General features: G+C 48.7%; 1 protein-coding gene across 7 annotated transcripts in view; it reads right to left on the minus strand.

The window, feature by feature from the left end:
• Window positions 1-20,635, minus strand: part of pxb (putative Hedgehog signaling attenuator pxb) — a 227,620-nt gene that overhangs the window by 18,025 nt on the left and 188,960 nt on the right. For all 7 annotated transcript variants that reach the window (XM_069126045.1, XM_069126040.1, XM_069126044.1 and 4 more), the window contains one exon: window positions 14,104-14,216. In XM_069126045.1, the coding sequence (XP_068982146.1) occupies window positions 14,104-14,216 (113 nt within the window). The remainder of the gene's footprint in view (window positions 1-14,103; window positions 14,217-20,635) is intronic.

A 20,635-nucleotide genomic window follows, 5' to 3' on the forward strand; every position in this document is an offset into this window, starting at 1 on the left:
AGGTACTTCTCGTCGTGCTGTTCCTCCGCCCGAGTTTACCCTGTTTTTTTGGGATTTACCTAATGAGCTGCTGCCCGCCGCCGAACAAATACAACCGACTCGCGCCTTCCTCACCAGCGTCCGGTGGAAAGCCATTGAAAAACGTGCGGATTGTCCTTCTATCGAGTCGCTTAACGCCTGCATGTTTCCTTCGCTTCTATAGCGACTTTAAGCAAGTCCGATACGCGTCGCGCTTATTCGCAACTCTAAATCTGACTCCAAAGAAAGAGCGTGAACGTTAGAAAATTAGCTCGATAGAACAATTCCTAGAGCGGACTTAGTACCTTCTCGATTTCACCATCGATTCCATCTTTAAAGGATCGTCCGATCTTCAAGCAATAAACGTGGTGGTTTGCGACTAAGCCGATGTGTCTAATAGGTAGGCGGTGGCAGGTGCGAGGGTCATTGAAGATGCGGAGAAGTTAGCAAACGGGAAGGCGAGCGAGAGTTTGCCGCCCAACAGGAAGAGATACTAAGGGAGCGGCGTAGCAAGGGGGTTAGTAAGTGAAATGGAGCTTGATTAACCAACCGTCTGACTATGAGGCTGTAGCTCGAGTGCGGGTCGAAACAGGACGGAGGATAGCGCCGTAATGATCTCAAAGGTACTTGGATTCGCGTGGAAGGTGTGCAGTCACGTCAAACGTCTCTGCAGTTGTAGAATGTCCCTCGAGTGGCACCACTTGGTATAACCAGGCACATTGTGCATTACCAGAAGATAGACACGTAGATAAAGTGGAGACCCCTTTGACGGAAGGCATTAACGTCGTTTCAAGCATCTTCGGACAGATAAGGCTGACCAAGTAGGATGTAGCAACTGTTCTTCCATTGTTCTTTCGAATTCGAAACGATCGACTCTCCGACAGGTCTACGATACCTTTTAAAACTAAAAGAATCTACAGGCTGATCTTTGTTTAGATATTCGAGACAAGATTAACGCCGCTCTAACGAGAGAATCGAAATGTCCATGATGTTCTATAGTCCACAGGGCGGGTTGGGGCGCGTGAAAGGGATGATCGACGAGCACGGTGCACGAGGTCACTGTTTGTCGTGGCTAAAAGCATCGGCAATATTATATGGATGTAGTATCGGATGTCCTGGCGTCTAGCATATACGTTTCCCGGTGTCCGATTACCGTTTACGTCCCGAAGGAGCATCATCCTCCGATTTCGAAGGATAACGCGGATCTCCTACCTCCGAACGGAGATTGCGGTCGGATGAACAGACCGTTTCCTTTTCGGCTTTCCTTTCCTCTCACCCATACTCTTCCTCTCTCGCTTATCTCTTCTCTTGATTTTGTACGGTCGATCGATGAGACACGTTTTACACGAGAGACAGTCCAGTAAGAAACAGAGAGATTTCAGTGGAATCGTGGCAATTTCAAGGGCAGTACGACCGAAGGGAAGTAAATCACGTTAGAGAACGTTACTGGGATAAATCTTTTCTCGTTCGATGCTCGCTTTAATGCTATTCCTCGCGCGATCGCCTGTTTCTTCTGGGAATTCTGACGGCACTGTTGTCAGCTCCGTCATTCTTGTCGCGACAATATTTGACGCGTGGATGGAAATTAATAAAAATCCAGATATCGTATATCAACGAGGCTACGTCGATTTTTATCAGCGGGTGACTTCGATGGATTTTCACGAGAGCGATTCAATCTTCGTGTCTGTGTGAATATGGGTCAAGGGCCGAGCGGTTGGTTGGAAGGGAATTCGCATTTCAGGAGCATCACGTTGACGTGTTGGCAGACTTTAATCGCATCTGCAGCGTACGTTCAGCGGCCTGTCACTCGTCATGCTCGAGCCTCGAATTCGATTTGTTCGTCCCGCACCACCTCGTCCCTCCTCTTCTCTCTCGGTCGGTCGCATCGGCTCTGTCCCTTCGACCAGAGAATATTTCTCTCCTCCTGCCATTCCGGTCTCCGCTGAATATTCAGAAGGCGTTCGTTCGATGGATAGCTTAGCGGCGCGATAAGAGGGAAAAAATCGGGAGAAAGAAGCCGAAAGAAAGAAGAGGAAGAGGGTATTCCGATAGGTGGAGAACGGGTATTATGGTTGGGAAGGCGAGGAAATTAGCTCTCGCCAGTTTTAATATCCGTTTTATTTTATTTCGCGCCAGGATGCTCGACCGGACCCGTTACGTTGCGTGGCTTTCTTCTCTCTTTCTCGGCTCGCAGGATGCCGATACCTCGTGAAGGTATCGTCGCGAGGGATCACGAACATAGAAGGGAGACGCGAAATCGAAAGGGTGCAGAATTCACCAACCAATTTCCTACGTAAGGATTATTTTCCGCCACGTAGAAATTTAATTTTCGTACGCCTTGAATCTATCAATTCTACGCTAAAGCTGGATCTGTCGACGTAACTCGAGACAGCGCTCACATTGTCGATGTAAGCGGCAGAGTGGCGCTGCTTTATCCAGCTTATAGTTTAATTAAAATTTTTAATAATGCGCTGTCATGCTTCGAATCCACTTTCACGTTCATAGAATATGCACGATTCGATCTTCGTGCAGGTACTCTCAACGACGAAATGAAAGTTCCACGAATCGGACGCCACTTCGCAGTCTCCTTCTACCCGCCACTGATGTAAATTCGTGAAATTAATTTAAGTAACAAACGTCGAGGCGAGTCGGTTGTTCCCTCTTAACGTCGTTCCACTCGCTTGTATTTCTTGAGATTACTAAATAGACCGTAACCAGAGGGTAAGTTGGACGCGCCGCAACAGAGGTAAATCACCTCTAAATGATCTTCCATCTCGTTTGTTCTCTCTGGCTTGGTACCCGACGACCGGCCTAAATGACGATCTCCTTTGAACGAGGTCAGGTACGCTGCCACGGCTTCTCATTATTGCTACGTGAGGGAATAATTAAGCGACGAAGAGATTAAGAGGCTCGTCAGTATTGCCGTCCGCGCGGTCTTTAATTCGTCCGGAGGATTTCTATCTTTATGCTTTCCTGCGCGAATCGTCACCCTCTCGAGACCAACCGGAATTGCTTTGTACTCGCAAGTACCTTGGAAAACCCTGTCGTTTCCGACGCTGTTGAAACAAGTTATTAACCCAAAAAGTGAAAACAATTTCAGCCGAGAGTTATCAGCGCAAGGAACTATATTAGATAGGAAAACTAGTTTGCAGCGTTGCCGTAACGATCGTGTTACTTCGACTCGTCGGTCCCTTTCATTTTTCCAAGAGACGAGAGAAATCGAGTAAGCGGCAGCAGCATCGCGATAGCTGGAAGACGAGGAACGCTGCATTAACGAGAACTTGCGAGTGTCTTCTCGAGAAGGTTCAACTCAGTCTGAATTCGATTTTCCGTCTTATCTCGCCTCGCTGCCACGAGTAGTTAGCATAATTCTGTTTATGAAACTCCACCAATTCTCTACCGTTTTTCCTATTTCTTCCCTTTTTCCGCTTTACTCGTCGCTTCCTTCTTCGCCCTCTTTTTTCCCCTTCCCATTATCGTGCACTGCTCGCGTGAAAAATTTTCCCTCGGCAGCGTACGAAAGACCTAGAAACGGTTTCGATCGCGATCAAACCCAGTGTTTTCCACGCCGCAATCACCATCGATGAGGTGCAACTACCGATGTAATCGAATTCCATTCGAAGCCGGCGCACGGTATTAATTCAATCAGTAACTTGCCAAAGAACTACTCCCGTCAAATTTCCATTTGTCGCGCAGTTGTGGTCGCTGTAAACGCGTGCACGCGACAAATGCCAATTTTCCGCGGACTCGTAGCCGGCAACTACCGTTAATCAACGTCCTATATATTACGAATCTAAATCGAATAAACTCGTTACTAGCTACTTGTGTAACGGGAAACATCCATGAACGCGTTCTCTATACTCTTGATGAAGCACCAGGGGGTTCATTCGTTGCTTTTACATATTGTTACAAATTGATTTTCAATCGAAACAATCGGCAAAATACAGGACAATACAAATAAACGTTCGGACGTTTCCGATCCCGGCGTTCCTTTTATGTACGTTGTCCACGAATTCCTTTACGAGAGAATATCAAGAAGACGATATAGTCAGCGTGCCATGGACAATACGAGCCGACGATACGAACCATTCTTGCCTAATTGACAGGGAAGCGAGACCTTCTCGAGGTTTGCTTCGATAACCAAAGGAATTCGGGTCTGGCAGAAGACGGTGGTCCGGCTCGCCTCTGTCTCGACGTTTCCTCCAATGGCCTCGAATTCTGCACAGGGCGTAGAGTGCAGGATCGAAATTGCCGGCGATACGCCAATAATTCGCGAAATGCAATTGCGCAGCCTTCGTGGTGGCCGGACCACCCGATACAGTTTGGTATTGGACGCACGGTGCTTGTCCGCAGCACATAGAGTCTGCGGTGCAGGCAGATCAGGACGCTCTATGGGGCTCCATCTCGGGTGCAGCGTTCCCCTGAGTGCGGTTCGCATACTCGACATAACATAACTGGCGTAACGTCGCATTAGAGCGGCCGCGCGTCGCTGCATGCACCAACTAATCGACGCCGGTGCGACCGGCTTATATTAACGCGCGCTCAGATCCTGTCTCTGTATTAACACAGGGCTACACGCCATCCGAGCATGCACTCCGCGCCAGATATGCAAGCGGACGAATACCATCGACGCGCAGCTGCATCCCAACCGCGCTTCCTGGCCCGTCGACGATCGGCGCCTTCGCGGATATCCCTGGCTCCGTCTATGAATATGGATGTCCCTGTGGTACGGCCTCGAATCTGATCGAAACGCGCGCTGCGTCAATCTGAATTCCACGTTGCTCCACTTGCTGCTACTGGTATACGTACAATTTCGTTCATAAGTAATAGCACACTTGTAGAAAGTGACGTGAACCGTAGAAACGATCAAACGAATATCGAAAGACTCAAGAACGGTTTAGTTTGGAATTTATACAAAGGCTTAAGTACATCGTTCGTATTTATCGTGGTTCATTGACACCTGACATCTCGTACTTTTCGTTCAGTGACGTTTCGCACGTGAGAACAGAGGTTTTTTGAAGCAGCAGTCGCGGTCACGAGACGTCGTAAAATAATAATCTAAAGTATCTAGGCTACATATGTACGATTCCGTGTTCCGCCACGTCATTGCCGTTGCTTTCTCGCAGGAAGAGCTGTTTTCCGCGACACTCGACGCTTTTTTCGTCGGCTGTTCCGCGCGGCGGTTGACGATTTTCTTTCCCCAATTACGAGCTGTGAAAGCCGGGGACAAAAAAAAGTCACCGGGTGAACGACCGTCCGCGCGAAAGCGTCGAGTGCGCGAATGAAAACGTAACGAGCCAGCTACACACATTCAGCCGGTGAATGGAGTGTGTGGAAACGGCTCCGCCGCAAGAGTCACAGGTGCGCGGAATAAACAAGCGAAAGAGAGGACGGAGGTTACAATTTCGGCTGCAACGGGCAGCAACCGTCGAAAACGGGGCTCGCACCGTGGAAATCCGCGCGGCATTTATGCACGTACAGCCTCGCTGGCCCTTGCAAATGAGCCAGACCAGGCCGACAGAGAGAGACAGAGAGAGAGAGGAACAAGGGATCGAAAAGCAGAGAGACGACCTCCTGCGCGAAGGGGTCGGAGCTGGTGGAGAAACGGCTGTCTAGCATTCAATGCCGATGTATGCGAGGAGACAATGACGATGACGTAATTATAGCTAGTTAGGGTAATATTCCAGACTGCGAAGCTGCAATGGAATGGGATTAGAACGATGGTAGTCCGGCGTGTTTCCTCCGCTGCTCCAGGGATTCTCACCCTCCTTCGCTATTCGCGGACCCATTGCCCTCGTTGTTTACGTCGATTAATGCGTTAAAAGCGTATTCCATTGATGGCATCATCGTTGGTGTTTAAACGATACGCGTAGCTACTTCTTAGGGGAGTGTAAGATTATGGATTTTTAACTGTCGTAATTTGCAATCCTTGAAGCGTATGAGAAACCCTGACTGTTCTCTCGAACGCTGCGTTCACGAGCATATCACTGCTAGAATGGAATTATGTCTACTCGCTTAACCAATGGAGGAATCCGACCGTAGGCCAGGGCTACAGTTACAAAGGGAACGGAGGAAGTGCTCGATGCACCACAGCTCGAACAGCTGCTATAAGGTGCATCGTTTCAGGAACAGAATCCGTTCATAACGCGGGCCACGGTTACCTCTCAACACTACCTTCCGTGAATTGGCTCTCCACCATCCAATCTAATCGAATTATCCGTGCATCGTTCAAAGCCTCTGTTTCTCGTCGACAAAGTGGAGCGTAATAGACTTTCGATTCGGGCAATATGAAGATGGATCGCAGGCAAGAAGAGGGGAAGAAACGATGGAAGACAGAGAGAGAGAGAGAGAGAGGACCTCATCAGAGGCGATTACACCGCGAACAGCTCGCGTCTAGAAACTGACAAGCCATTCAGGGATCGTAACCTTCCACGGCACCCGGTTGAATCGACGTCACCCACACATACAGAGAGAAATCCGGCGGGTGTCTCCGACGTCTGGCACGACGCGCTCATCCTCGAGGGCGACACTTTCGTCGCGTTGAATGCTGCCTCTCCTGACGGCCTGTCATCACCAATTATAACCCATTCAGGGCTGGCACGGGTTAAATTACCCATGGACTACCGTTTCCCCCTCACGGGTATCCGCCGCTCTGCATATACAGAAACAACGAGCATGATTCACTGTTCCCTGAACGAGGCATCGTCCAAGTCGAGGAAGGCCCGGCCGAAATTATCGAGTGATGTACGCGTTCCGTGCAGCTACGCGTGTATGCACCGGACTTGGCCGCGTTTCGTACCTTCGTGTAGGTCCGTCTAATGGCCCCGCAGAACACTCACAATGGGCCCTTGATTACGCGCAATATCGGAGACGCGTACCAAAACAAACGCAAGTGAAAAACCGGAGGAAACGTAGAGAAAACACGAGCGGCGGCAGAGAGGACAAGCTTTAAAGCGCGACCCAAAGTAGTGGAACGGCAACTAATTCCCGGGTAAACAGAAGAAAAAACGGCTGAATCGGCGGTGGGTGACGAGGATTTTTGTCTTCGCTTAATTACCAGCCGGTGTTCCATGGAACGACGAGCGAGGTTTTCCGGCAACTCGAATAGCGACGTCCCTCATTTAGCAGAATCTTTGTTAAGCGGTCCTGTTATGAGTAAATCGTCCATCCCTTTAAGTACGTCCTTCTCGATTTCCTCGCTTTCAATTAGCTCGATGTTCCATTTTAATTTACTCTGAATGCCCCTGGGTACCTTCGAGGAGAAAGATTTTCGAGACGTGACGCAGAATCAGCAAAACGCGTCAAGACGATTTACACCGCGAACGCGTACGTTTCCCAGAAGATTTAATTCTTGCCAGCCGGGTCCCTTTAACAACGAGTCTTGCGACGTTCGCCCCGTTTCTTACACCGGCTGCGTTCCCCGGTAATATCCGTAAGTGCATCCCGCGATTTTCTTGCACGTGCACTTCTTACCAATGTCTCTGGCTCGCAACAGAAGCCAGCTCCGTGTCCTTCTGCCTCTGCGATCGAGAGGGATGAAACGTGAGAGAGAAAAGCGGAAAGGACTGTGCACGTTTCCAAGACACCCGAGGCACAACGTTAACAAGCAACGACGCCATCGTCGGCCATCGACGACAACGAAGACGAGTAAGTGCACGGCGAATGCAGCGGCCAACTAGACCGAGTCGGTTCAGACACCGGCCACTCTACATAATTGCTGACTGTTGTATAGTGTGTGCGTGCTGCATCCCCTCTGCGACTTGGCATCAGCCCCTACAGCGTCTCTGGGGGCAAGCGTATTTTTTTCCTCACATGGGACATTCGTACGGTCGCAGCGACGCAATGTTTGGATTTAGGCGAAAAACAGGCACAAAAAAAAGGGGATGTTTCGCGACCCAAATAGCTAGAAACTAGCCAGCGCAAAACAATCTTTCAACAAGCAAAAGAGGCAATAGATTTCGTTAGGGGATTTTAATAAATTTGCTGTAGTATCGTTTCGGGATACTCGCTTTTTCGATATGGTTCGCGAGAGAATTCCGGCGAGAACGAGCGCGGTACGTCCCGATGGAGCGAGTAATCGGATTTCCCCGAAATAAACGCGCGCGCCACCGAAAACGGGAATGGAAAGGGATTCGGTAACCGCTTGTTTGCCATGCGAAATAACCGGGGCTTGTTTGTCAGGCATCGTGTACAAGCCGAAACTGTGACGACGCCGGCGGGGGTTGGGTGTAGTGGGTCGCAAGAACATCCGAGAGAAGGAGAGAAGAGTTTCTCGCCTCGTCGGAGAAACGAACTGTACAGAGATGGCAGGAGAAAGCGAAGTGCTCATGCAATGCAGATCGTTAAAGCATACCGGCGCGCGTTGCGCCGGTGACCCGAATGTGGCTTACGGAGACAAAGCGAGGGCCAAAAAGGTGTAGGAAGACAGAGGAAAAAGAAAGAGGAAATAGAGGAAAGAGTAGCGAGTAGCCCCCGTCCGTTTCCTCGTTCTCGCGATTCCCTGTTTCTCGTTTACATCGTCTCTCGAATCTGTGTCGTGGCAAGTGGAACGTAAGTAATGCTACCCTCCCACCGCGCAACTGAGAAATATCGTTGAACCGACCGTTCCCTGGACTGTCTTTTTTTGCCCCTTTTTCTCCATTCCGCCGGCTTCCAGCATCGCGTTCGTCGCCACTGGCTCGCGCGACAATTTGACCTCGGAACAACCCTCCGATGTTTATCGTTATTACCACGGGTGCAATTTCTGCCCGGCCAATCGAAGATTCGAATTAACGAGTATGCACGCCGTGAGGAAGCGGGTTTCGTTTCACCGAAAAGCTTTTTCCTGCCTCGTGAACGACCCTCAGAAATCCTATTTTCTTCTAACGATCCGATTTGGCGAAGAAAGCGAACATTAGCCATTGACTGGAAAGGTACGGTGATAGGATTACAGTCGTCTGATTCAAAGCCTCGTCGAAGATCATAACTCGAATCCCATTGGAATCGATTATCATCGATTTACAAAGAAGTCGTTGGAGGAAAGTAACATCGAAAGGCAGCTGAAAAAAAGTTCCATGGGACTCGTATCAGGCAGTTCGATCCGATTTTAAGTGTCGGATCACCCCTTAATGGCTATATAGGGGTGTGTTTCTTTTCTCAGACGGCCGCCCTGTTGGCGCGAGGTTTCACCAGGATTTCGCAGCGAGCATTGAACGCAACGGCGCGTTTACGCGAAATGGAGGCGTTACGAGCAGAGTTCTGTCTAGACGTAGTTTCGTTCCATAAGGGATAGTTACCGCAGAAAAGGTGCGCAAAGGCGGCCGATAGTCGGCTGCTCGGGCGAAACACTGAAAAATATAGGTTAGATTAGGCGAAGAGGTATTGCCAGGAACCTCGTAGCATCGGGAGACTGCCGGTTAAATAAAGACTACGGGATCTCTTCTCCACCCCCTAATCCCCCTTCCCTCGTTCGCTGAGTTCGACGCGACGGAGGCATTTCTTTCAGATTTTAAAGCTTGCCACGCCGTTTCTCTTCCAAGGCTGGGATAAGGAAAATAAACGAGGGAAAGAGGGACTATTCCGTGGCCGCGGGTATCGATATCCTCGAGCGGTCGTCCCCGGCATGCGCTTCCGCGTGAGACGCGACCGATACAGCGGTCGGGACTAGGGGTGGGATCGGTCAACGACATCGGAATAAGAATTATCGCGCGGCCTTGCGTCGGTTACGTAACGCTCTCGTTTCTTCCATCATTGGTACATTTATGTCGCGTGTACAACAACATTTTTATTATTGCGAAATTTCCATCAGCTGCGATTCGTCCAGATATTTATTGCCAAAGCAAATGGAAACGAACTCGTCGTGTCTAGATAGAAACCATTTTTGGATTGTCAGTGGAAGATTTGAATCGGGTGAGACTCATATTTTTGTGCATTGGAATACCAACGTTGTTTTAGTTTGCTAGGTTCAAAGGTAAACGAACGAACAAAATACTATCGCCGTTGTTTGTAATCGTCAACCGGAGTTACATTTGAACTTTTTATAATAACACCGGTCGATAGAAATAGACGAATGTGCTCTCTAGGACAGTCATTATAAGGAGTCATTATAGCGAGTCATACAATCGAATAGCGAGCGTAGAGTCGAACAATAGCATTGAACGAGCGACGATTACGACCCTATCTCTGTACTTGTACTTACAGCGATTTTAATATACACTATTACAATTTTATCACTCGTTTCTTTATTAAACCAACCAACACGTTTAACATCCACCTCAGGATTAACGACAGAGATATGTTCCATTATTACCAGGAAAAGGATATTCGACTTCGGACACGTTTCGTCCTTTGCTATCAGCCTCTGTCCAGTTTGTCGCTATAAATAATACCGACTACTACTGTCTTCGATCCACCGCAAGCTACAACACGATCGAATAATTGCCTCTGCAGTAACTCAGCCGACGCTAACCGACTGATATCGTGGCTCGGTTACATCACTTACAATTTGTCGCGGTGAGCGATTGGAATAGCTTGGATGGTTAAAAGCGGGAGAAAATCGGTTCTCGACGAATCGTCCGGTTCGCGTGGCCGTTTAAAACAACGGCGTCGAATTATCGCGAATCGGCCGAACGACTGCGACGACGCATCGGGTCAGGCAGGAAATAGCATAGCGGCGTAGAGAAAGAGCGACGACGACTACGACGACAGCGAGGACGGAATGAACGTTCATGGGACGAAGAAGGGAGAACGCGGAGATGGGAGTGAACACGGCTCTGATTAGCATACAAACTACGCGTGGTCGTGTTGGTTCTCCGCGTTTGCCTGGAACACGAACAAGCCGAGAGCGTTCCGCTCTCCCGTCCCTGCGCTTCTTACGCTCCTACACTCGTGCACCGGCTATCTAAGATCGTGATTAAAAAGACACGCGCGATTTCGATCAAGGAAACGGTGACCTACTGCGTGGAAAAGTAGGCGAGTTTTACTTTCACGCTGCAGGGAAGAAAAGGCAAAGCAATCTTGTGTTTACAGGTTTATGGACACAGGTTGTCATTACTTTTACTGCAATACGTCCGTACATGGTGAAAGTTCAAGTACGGACAGGGATGCTTTTTATAACGTCGCGCGCCGAATAGAGGTAATGCGAAAAAAGACAGTCTGTAGTTTATCGATGTTAAGGTTAAAGTTATTTAGTACAATCGCTCGAGTGTCTTTTATAAATTTTGTATAAATTTATTCTTGCGTTACGTACATTTACGTACGTTTGGAACGATTAAGAAGTTCCAATGAATTTTTATCGTTTACATATTCGGTAGAAACGAGATGAATAATATACGTTAACTCTGGAGACACCAGGTAGAATAGTAAGGTTTATTACACGAGGAAATGCACGTGTCGTTCGGCGCGTTGGGTGAGCTGAAATGCTGCGAGGCGACAGAACACGCCGTTTGCCGTCAAGTGGAGGAGAAGAAGCTGCTCCAAGCACAATGTAGAAGAAGATACCACCCACAAAGTCCGGCAACTCGACGCCGAGAGTCGGCGAGTTGCGGAGCGGTAACACTCGAGATACCACGCTTGTGGGCTACGATAATGGCCGGCTATTACGATAAATTGAAAAAACGGGATACAACAGAGACGCGGTTGTGCAAACAGACGTTGCTTTCGAATGGCGTGGAAACAAATTATCCACGTGGACGTCCAGTTGATCGAGCGCGAAAACCTTGTGGAATAAAAAGCTGCACCGCTGTACCTACATCGCCGAGTAAGGCCGGGGACACACGAGCGTTGAAACGGCGCGACGTCCGTCGCGTGACGTTCGTTGTAGAAATATACTGTCCTACGATGCAGCCCACACGCTAGGAACGTGCGTCACTTTGATATACGACGATATACACATTTATACAACGGACGTCGTTTCAACGCTCGTGCGAGCCCGCTTTAAAACGCAATGGTTCATCTTGCTCGTAACAAATAATACACTCGCGAGAATCCAGGAAAATTTGACGCGTGAAGAATCTCTTGACCTCTGGAGAAGAGAGGAAAAGGGGAAAATAGGAGCACAAATACCAGAACTATCAGCAGAGATATCACCGAGAGCTAGCGATAACGAATGTGCGTTACGATAACCGCGCGAATAGCGAAGCACACAGGGCCGGCATTGTCACGACCGGTGGACCTTCGAGAGGTTTGTGTCGATAAAAATACAACACGCCACCGGTGAATCCTGAATGCGGGCCTCTGTCCGATCCAAAATCGTCTTGGCCCGCTGCCGATCTCTCGGCCAGAGTTCATCGATCGTGGCATCATCGCCCGCCGCGTCTTTTTACCGGCGACCCTCCTGGTGCACGCGAAATTAGTCGTCGTACCTCTTTGCCAAGCAACTCATTTCGTTCCGGCTTTTTCATCGATCCATACCTCGACTGATTTTATTTTCAATCGCGGGAATGTCTCGAAAACACGCGGAACAAATAAACACCAAGCGTATCTAATTCGAAGGCTTCGGTATGGAATTGGAACGTCTTGAAACTTTCAAAGTGCTCCTCTATTGTCTGAGATAGGGAAAATGTGACGTATCATATTTTTACCTATGATTTTGAAATATAAGAGTCGTGTGAATTTGTAATAAAAGCAAGATCGTTCGAGAAGGTTAAAATAAGAAACGCTGGATCTAAACAAATTTTTATTCCTGAAAATTGCTTTCATACGCGCCGCTAGGAGAGAATGTCCCAATCTCTGTGAGCATTTTTTCCCAGTCGTATTTCATATTTTACTACGTCGAGCGGACGACTTGCCGCATAAAGCAACGAGAGACAATGTCCGAATGGAGGTAAAGTGGGGCCCTGTAAATCTCGCAGCCGCGTTTCTGCGGTGAATGCATATTTCTTCCCTGTACGAGGCTCGATAGTCGCGCGGATCTGCGGCCAACTTGCTTACGCGGGCACAAAAGCGAGGGAGTTCTGTACAACCGCCGCACCGTGTCGGAAATTATCAGTGTAACGTTGTTCTCTCGTTACCGGCGCGTAACACCGTCTCGACGCACGTCATTCCTTCAATGCCCTATTTCTGGCTAATTTCGGACTGCCTGAAGTGCGCTTTACCTTCTTTGGCCCTTTGTCCGCGTCGTCGAGGAAAGGCTTCTTTGTAATCTGACTTTCTCAACATTGTTGCAATTCTAAGATGATTCTTGTCAACGAATATGGTATGGTGTACTTTATCACACGTACCTCGCGTATATTCAAAAATCGCATTCTGTCGTTGTTGACACATGTCGCACGACTTAAGCTGTTCTTACAGTTGCTGTTAAAGTTACCCGACTATCGTATTTATTGTCGCGTTTACACATATTAATTAGATTAAATCTGATTTAGTAGCAGCTTCGTATGAAGATTAAACGTAAAAGCAGTTAAAAAAATTAATGTTTCGTTGTAAAATAAAGGTAGGTACATTTGCGAAAGTATTTGCGAGAAGTATATTTTTTCGTAACCGCTGTAGTTACAACACGATTAAGCAATTCTAACGATGGTAACGAGCTATGGTTCGATAATTCAACGCTCACTGGAATGGCAATTAGCTCCGCTTCCTGCATACATTTTAGATTCTTTTTACTATGCATTCGCGAAGCCTATCTGATTAGCTGTTGGCAAACTTTCTATGACAAACGAGACAAATGACAGGGAGCCTGGAGTAGGTTTGGCAGATTGCTCGTAAACGAAGCAACGATGTCATTTACACGCGAAGGCAGTGAAGCGAAATGACCTATTTTTGGCTAATTTAATGGTCACTCGAATGTCAATGACGCGTTCCTCCTTTTTTCTTCGTGCTATCTACCAGACGTTTTCTTGTCCCTCCTTCACCTTCTGAATGGCCACTCGAACCCTTGAAATATGGTTACAAGCCGAACGACCTCGAACCTCGAACACGTTACGATGCCCAGCCGGAATGAAACCTAGTCTTTATTACTATGGAGTCACAAGCTCCTTCATGACACGACCCTGAAGAGTTTTACGCCGTCAAACATAGCGCTTTGCTATTTTCTATCCTGTCGTACGTCGTTCTATACCGTCATCGGAACTATTTGTAAACTCGTAGAATTTTAGAATTTGTACTCACTTCCAGAAAACGACGGACACGATCGCTGCCATCAGGAGCAGCACCACCGCGCAGGTGATGATTAGGGCAGTGCTTTGTAGCGATGGATTCGTGTGGTAGGATGCATCGATCATCTGGAAACAAAACAGATCGTTCGTTAGGTAAGTCGTGCGATTTATGATTGTCCCGGTATTAATTTATTTCGTAATGAATATTTACGATCTTCGTTCACTGTACTTTAGGATATGTTAGGGAAAAGTGTAGAGTGAATACGAATAATAGCGGTGAAATATTCGTGCCATTAGAAGCATCTTAAAAGCGTGTACCAGCTCTGAAAGCTGTACAACATCGACCGAACCCTTTCAACGAATCATGGATATCGCTAAAAGTTATAGGAACTTCGTTGATAGTAACTTTAGTGATATTGATTTATGCCCACGCTTTCAACAAGATTGTACGCGAACACAGCTTTTTTGGAAGTTGCATTCACTTTCGGCTGGATACGATATTTCAAAGGGTTATTGGGTGCTTTTAAATAGTCGTTCAGATCATTGGCCTCGATGGATTTTTTAATGAGCGTTCAAATTATTAAAAAGCCATTTCTGCGATAGAACTGCAAATAACTATTTCTCGCTACCGATCGATCAACAGGACGTCGTTAGCGTTTCCTCGACAAAGATAGCAACTCGGCCAGTTACGAAACCGGCGTGTAATCACGACACGGTCGAAAGCCGTATGACGAAACACCGTTTCTCGTACTATGCGGATGCGGTAATAGCGGAAAAGGCGTATTAGCAGCCGTGAAACTGGATTTATTCTTCAAACGTTGCACCATTGTTTTTCTCTGTCAAACGCTAGACACACGAATAGCGACAGTCGAATCAACGAGAAAATCTAACGCGCGAGAATCCAGCTCGGAAAACACGAGATTCGCATGTAACGTCGTCTAACATTCTCCGCGAGAGATGCGCCTAGACGAGGGCGGCCCTTGGAAAACACACGCGACACGTGCCTGGTTTGCGCGAAGAGGAGGCAGAGAGCAGGGCGTCGGCTGGCGGCGTTTTACGCGCAGCTCCGATGAAAAGGGAAAGTGATTTTTGCTGGAATTTCCATGGCGGTGGGTCAGATTTCCGGTGCCATTCTATCGGCTTTCTTCGTCGGTTCGTGGCCATTGTCGCGAGATCCGCGCGAATCGATCGTTGCGTATTGTGAGTACGAGACTCATTGACCTGGAGGTGCGAAACGCGTGGCTGGAGAGGGATGCTGGATAAATGGAAAGAACGACCAGTCGCTTTGGGACTGTGGATTTAATGCGTATCGATAAGCTACCCCTGCTATGGCCCCCCGCCCGCCCGGTATTATACTCGAATCGCGCATGTTTCGGGGGTTGGCGACGCGCCAGTGACGCGCTCGATCGTCAGACGATCGCGGGCGAAACGACGTCCTTTTGCGAATCTTTGCAATTGGAAAAATCTATTTCCCTTCTTAAAATCGTTCCAAGAAATTCAAGAGACTCGGAAGCAGTGCGGAGCAAACGGGTCGTTCCCTTTTGTTTTCCATATACATAGGAGCCCGGGAACAGTGGCGATTCGATGTACATCGATAAGTAGACTGCCTCGCTGAGAGTGGGAGTATACGCGCGATGGAATATTGTGCTACGTGTTGTTTGGCAGCGGTCCAAGAGAAGCAGCATTTATCAAAGGTTTCGTTGATGAGTGTATGTGTGAGAGTCTCGATAGGATCGCGGTTTGCCCGTGCGCGCGAGCATGTAAGTTGCTCTTTGTCGAGAATCACCCCATCCCTTCCACGCACTTAGAAGCGACTCGACTACGCGATTCTCTTCCTTCTCGCGGTGGCTCATCGCTCATCATTACGGAGATATTAATGGCGTCAGCTAATGGATTCAGCCGAGAGCTTAGCAGCCGGCTAGAGAATTCCCTACACCCGGTCTCCACCACTCTGCGTCGCGTTTTTCCTCACGCAGAGGAAATAAAGCCAACGGAGATGATGTATCGTCTGACTGAGAACGTGATTTCCTCCCGAGATTTCGGGACGCGCCTCCCTTTCCAGACATTGTCCGTCGAATGCTCGTGTTTTACGCCACGACGTCGAGACGGTACCAAGGGTTCGTACGTCCAGGGACGATAAGAGGAGAAAAGCGAAGGTGGCCAGGCGTTTCCTCCCTCCTCGCGAGCGACTCACATTTATCGGAAACTGACGCAGAATCCGCAGGCAGGCCGCTGTTCGATAAAACCGTAAGACTGCGAACCGCCGGATAGAACGAAGGGCTGCCTCTCTTTTTCTCTTTCTACCCAGAAAACGGGAAACTTGTGGATCGTGCAAAAGATACAAAATAGAATTTCTGTTAACAGATACCAGCGCGCAGCCGCCAAGTTTTCCAGGTCCATGCGATTGGCATACGCGCGTCTCCGCAATATTCGATAAACCCGTGCATCTTTCGTACGACCAGAATACAGTGATAGAAAGCGTTTCACAACCGATCGTCCACGATCTTTCATTCTGTGCAACTACGTGCAAGCCATAGGGAAGAAACAGTAGAGCAAGGGCTATATCAAGTCGGAAGCTGGACGTCCAATTAGTACGGAAAAATGCGGCAAGTAATTACGAGCTTCTGAGAACTAAGAGGAAAAGAGTAATCAAACCGCGGACAAAGGCTACACATAGCGTTGTTAGGCTCGGGATGGAACGTAAGCCGCTGTCAGGCTGTTACGATACCCTCCCCTCAGGGAAACCATACGTTTCCTCCGCGCTGTACACGCTACTTACGATTGCTCTGATTCAGCATCGCCCGGTACAGAAACCCGTAACCCGACTCCAGATCCAATTAATGGAATCCTAGAGCATAGTGGAGCGCGTGTCCCTACGAAATGCAATAACGACCTTACGTTTCCAATGGAATCGTATCGCGGGGGGCTGGGAACGCGTCTCGATTGTCGAACTCGGAAACAGGGCTAAGGGTGACTGGTCCCCGATGATTTCATCTCGGACTAGCCTTCTTGCGAAAGTGAGTCACCAGAGTTCTCATCGATACCCGATAATGTCGATTAATTTCGGTTTAGCTACTTACTATCGTTTGGAAGAAAGAGCAGGACAGATCTGTAACAGGAACAGGACCGTTCCGCTGGACGAGACTTTTAGAAATCTGCGTCTACTCGGCGGTCGAATGGTAAACTCGCTAATCTCCGACATAATCTACTTAAACAACTACTCGGGAGAAGGGTCGCTTCGTCGAATTATACTTCAGAAAATCAAGGCTCTCAGACGGTTCTTGGGTTTAGGCCCGAAAGTTTGCTATCGGATTAACTCCAAGAAATCTCTCGCCGCGGTTTGCAACGCTGTGTGATAGGCTGCACAAACGATAGCCAAGCAGAACACAGCATCACCATTGGGAAACATAACGTTAAGATTTCTCACGTTCTCCAGTCGATCTAGAACACGCGTTAGATTCAGATTTCTCAAAGTTTCGCAATGTTTATGAAAGGAGGAACTGATTAGTCGCTGATTCGTTCGCGCGAACTGTACAAGAAGTAAACGTAACAGCATCGGTCGATCGATTAGAGAATTCCATCATACACACACCGCGATAGACTGACTACGATATAGTTCCATCTTCGTTTATGGACTACTCTAGCTCTTTGTTCTCGAGTTGCTATCGTAGATTTCAACTATCATGGACCTCGACGTCGTCCGTTTCCTCTATCCTCTTCCGAGTCCCTTGAAATTCCTCGTAAATGCGCGAGACGTTTCGGTGCTTCGTGAACAGACAGCAGCGCCTTATCTGCCAACCTATCCTGCCAGTTGAGGAATGCGCCGCGATGATGAGAACGTGACAGAGAGTTACAAACTTGCTGCGTTTACTTGGCCGAATATCGTTCATGGTGACTCTAAGCGCGCTTTGTATGTGTTTCGTTCAGAGGATAAAGCGTGTTTTACGAGTTCTTCGTGGCACTCGTAACTTTCAATGATAATATTTACGCTGAGGCTTTGAAGAATTTACGATTAGAACGGGCAAAGCCTGTTTCGTTGTACGTAGATGCTGAAGAATTCAACGCGTGCACGCACATGTAATTCGCAGATATCGCGGATCAGCGTTGACTGTGATACGGAACGTAGCTTCAAATTAACAGGTAGCACAGCGTGCGAGATGGACATTGAAAATGTCGCAAGCAGATAGCGAAGCAATTAAGCGAACGCTTCCATTTCCACGGCGAAAATTACTTGTAGATTCTTGGAAGTCGGCATATGCCCTGAGCGGGACACGTTCATCCTGCTTTATGACTACCAGTTTATGATGTCCTTCGTCGTCGAGCAGTAAATGCGGTCGTACAACGGCGAGAGCACGTTATTGCTCGGTACGCTTAATTTGCATAGCGACACACGGACGTTGCATCGCGTTGTCGACCGTGGGCCTCGTTGTTTTACGCACGGATTCGTCGTTTCCCACGGATCGAACGCGAAATTCAGATCGAGCAACGGAAACCGGTTGCACGATCGTTTCTCCGACGAACTGCGATGTTTGGCGAACGAGTATAGAGGTCCCACGATAGAAATTAAAAGGTCCGCATACATAACCATTAGACGTGCCTGTTGCAGATTGCCCTGCGGTCGGATCTGCTCGGAAGCTATCAGAGCGACGAACGTATATACGCGAGACGATCAACGCTGGAAATCAAAGCGAGGAGGTATCGTTCGGTCTCGAGCGCGTCGCAGGTAGAGTCAAGGGGAATATCAGATCATTCGGCGACGCAAGGGCGCCTCGGTGGTTTCGTTTCCATCGAAGTTTCGGCCTGTCCCCGCGCCAGCACACAGAGAACAGACACAAACGGTTTCGTGCCATCTTGATTCCGCGGCGGAGTCTCTCGATTAATTAGCGTGCCGTGGTTAATGAAGCCAGGCCGAACAACAGGGCAAAAGGGGCGAGTTTGAGGGTTCGCAAGGGCCATAGAGGAAAGGAGAGAGGGAGAGAGAAGGAGAGGAAGCGTTTCTCGGTTCTCTCGGCCTTGTGGAATCGATATCGCGTAATGCGATCTCTTTGGTTGAGAGCGCGGATATTATGTTCGTCGGACTGTGCACGTATCGTCCACTGTTCGAGGGTGGAAAAAGGGGGCCAGAGATTCGAAAAGCACAGTTCATTCCGGATATAAATAACCGTTCATGGCTGGTGTAACGTATATTTTAATGTCACCTCACGTGACGTATATGCCCGCCGCTTAAAGCGACCGCTACTTTCCAAAAAGCTTCTCCTCATTTATCATGCGAGTGATTCAGCAGCGGGACGCGGCCAGTTTGAATTTCACTTGATTCCGGTTATTAATGGATTCGCGGCGCCCCGTATAATTCGCCGTTCGACGCTACGATGAACGTACATCGTAGTTTCATCGAGCTTTTCCCACCATCGCTAGAAGAGGAAGGACTCGAACGCCAGTCTCGCTCATCGTCGCGACATCGCTTTTCAGATCTCGCGTCGATTTCCAACTGGGAATCGAGGTATCGTACTACGATTGGCAAAAATCGACCCGCGCGTTGTGAAGGTGTCGCATCGACGTAACTGTCGCGGAATTACGCCATCCGCCATCCCTTCGGTCCCTAAATCTCAGCGCCACCAAAATAAATATGCGCATAACAAGGGCGTGGATGTTCCCCTGGCGCGTATGAACATGCATGAGTCTGTAAAACATTCGATTTGCAGGGGAAACATTAGCATGAACGGCACGTTCGTAACAATAGCGAGAGACGAGAGCAGACGCGACAGCACCGGTTGGATCGGTCAATCGAAAATCGTCTCTCGTTGATTTAACAACTATCTGCTGGCCGTATACAGCCCGAATGGGGTCTGGCTTGGTCGCCACTCGTCACCGGAACACGTCTCCATTCGACTGGGACACGCTAATTACGCATTTGTTCAGGAATTTGCATGCGTTACGCCATCGCGTTACCAAGAGTTTACGTGTCCCCGCGATTCGTCGTAACGATTCGTTACGAGCCGCAACGATCGCGCCGAGCGACTCTCGAGCTGGCTCGTCCGATTCCTGTTGTCCCGGAGGGTCACGATCGCCACGTTTACCGTGCATTTGTTGCCGTGTCGCTGGCCGAAATTGTCCCATTGAAAATCGTCTCGTTAGAGCAACGATTCTGTCCAACGCACCCCGCTGAATCGCTGATGTTCCGCTTTTTCCCCTCTGTGAGCTCTTTCTTCGTGACGATGGGCTCGCCTAACCAAGTCTGCGATATTCGCGGCATATTCCACTGATTGCTACCGCTCTCGTCTGCCCACCGACGGGTCTATACTACCGCGCCACGTAGTTCGTAATTCAGAAAGAATAACCGATGTCTTCTGTAAAACCGGGCAAAGCAGAAAACGAGACGAGAGATTCTTGACAGGACGGCGGCAATCCTAGAACAGTCTCGCTCGTATACGCCTCGGGTCTTTTCCAATCAGCTCTACTCTCTTCCAGACGAAGATTGCACGCAAGCACGAGGTTGATTCTCGTTCCGGTGGTCGTCGAGCGTCCCGTACACGGTCGCTCTCCGT

The sequence above is a fragment of the Bombus flavifrons genome, chromosome 13 (genome assembly GCF_040668555.2).
Source record: "Bombus flavifrons isolate JBK064 chromosome 13, iyBomFlav1_principal, whole genome shotgun sequence".
Classification (NCBI taxonomy): Eukaryota; Metazoa; Arthropoda; class Insecta; order Hymenoptera; family Apidae; genus Bombus; species Bombus flavifrons.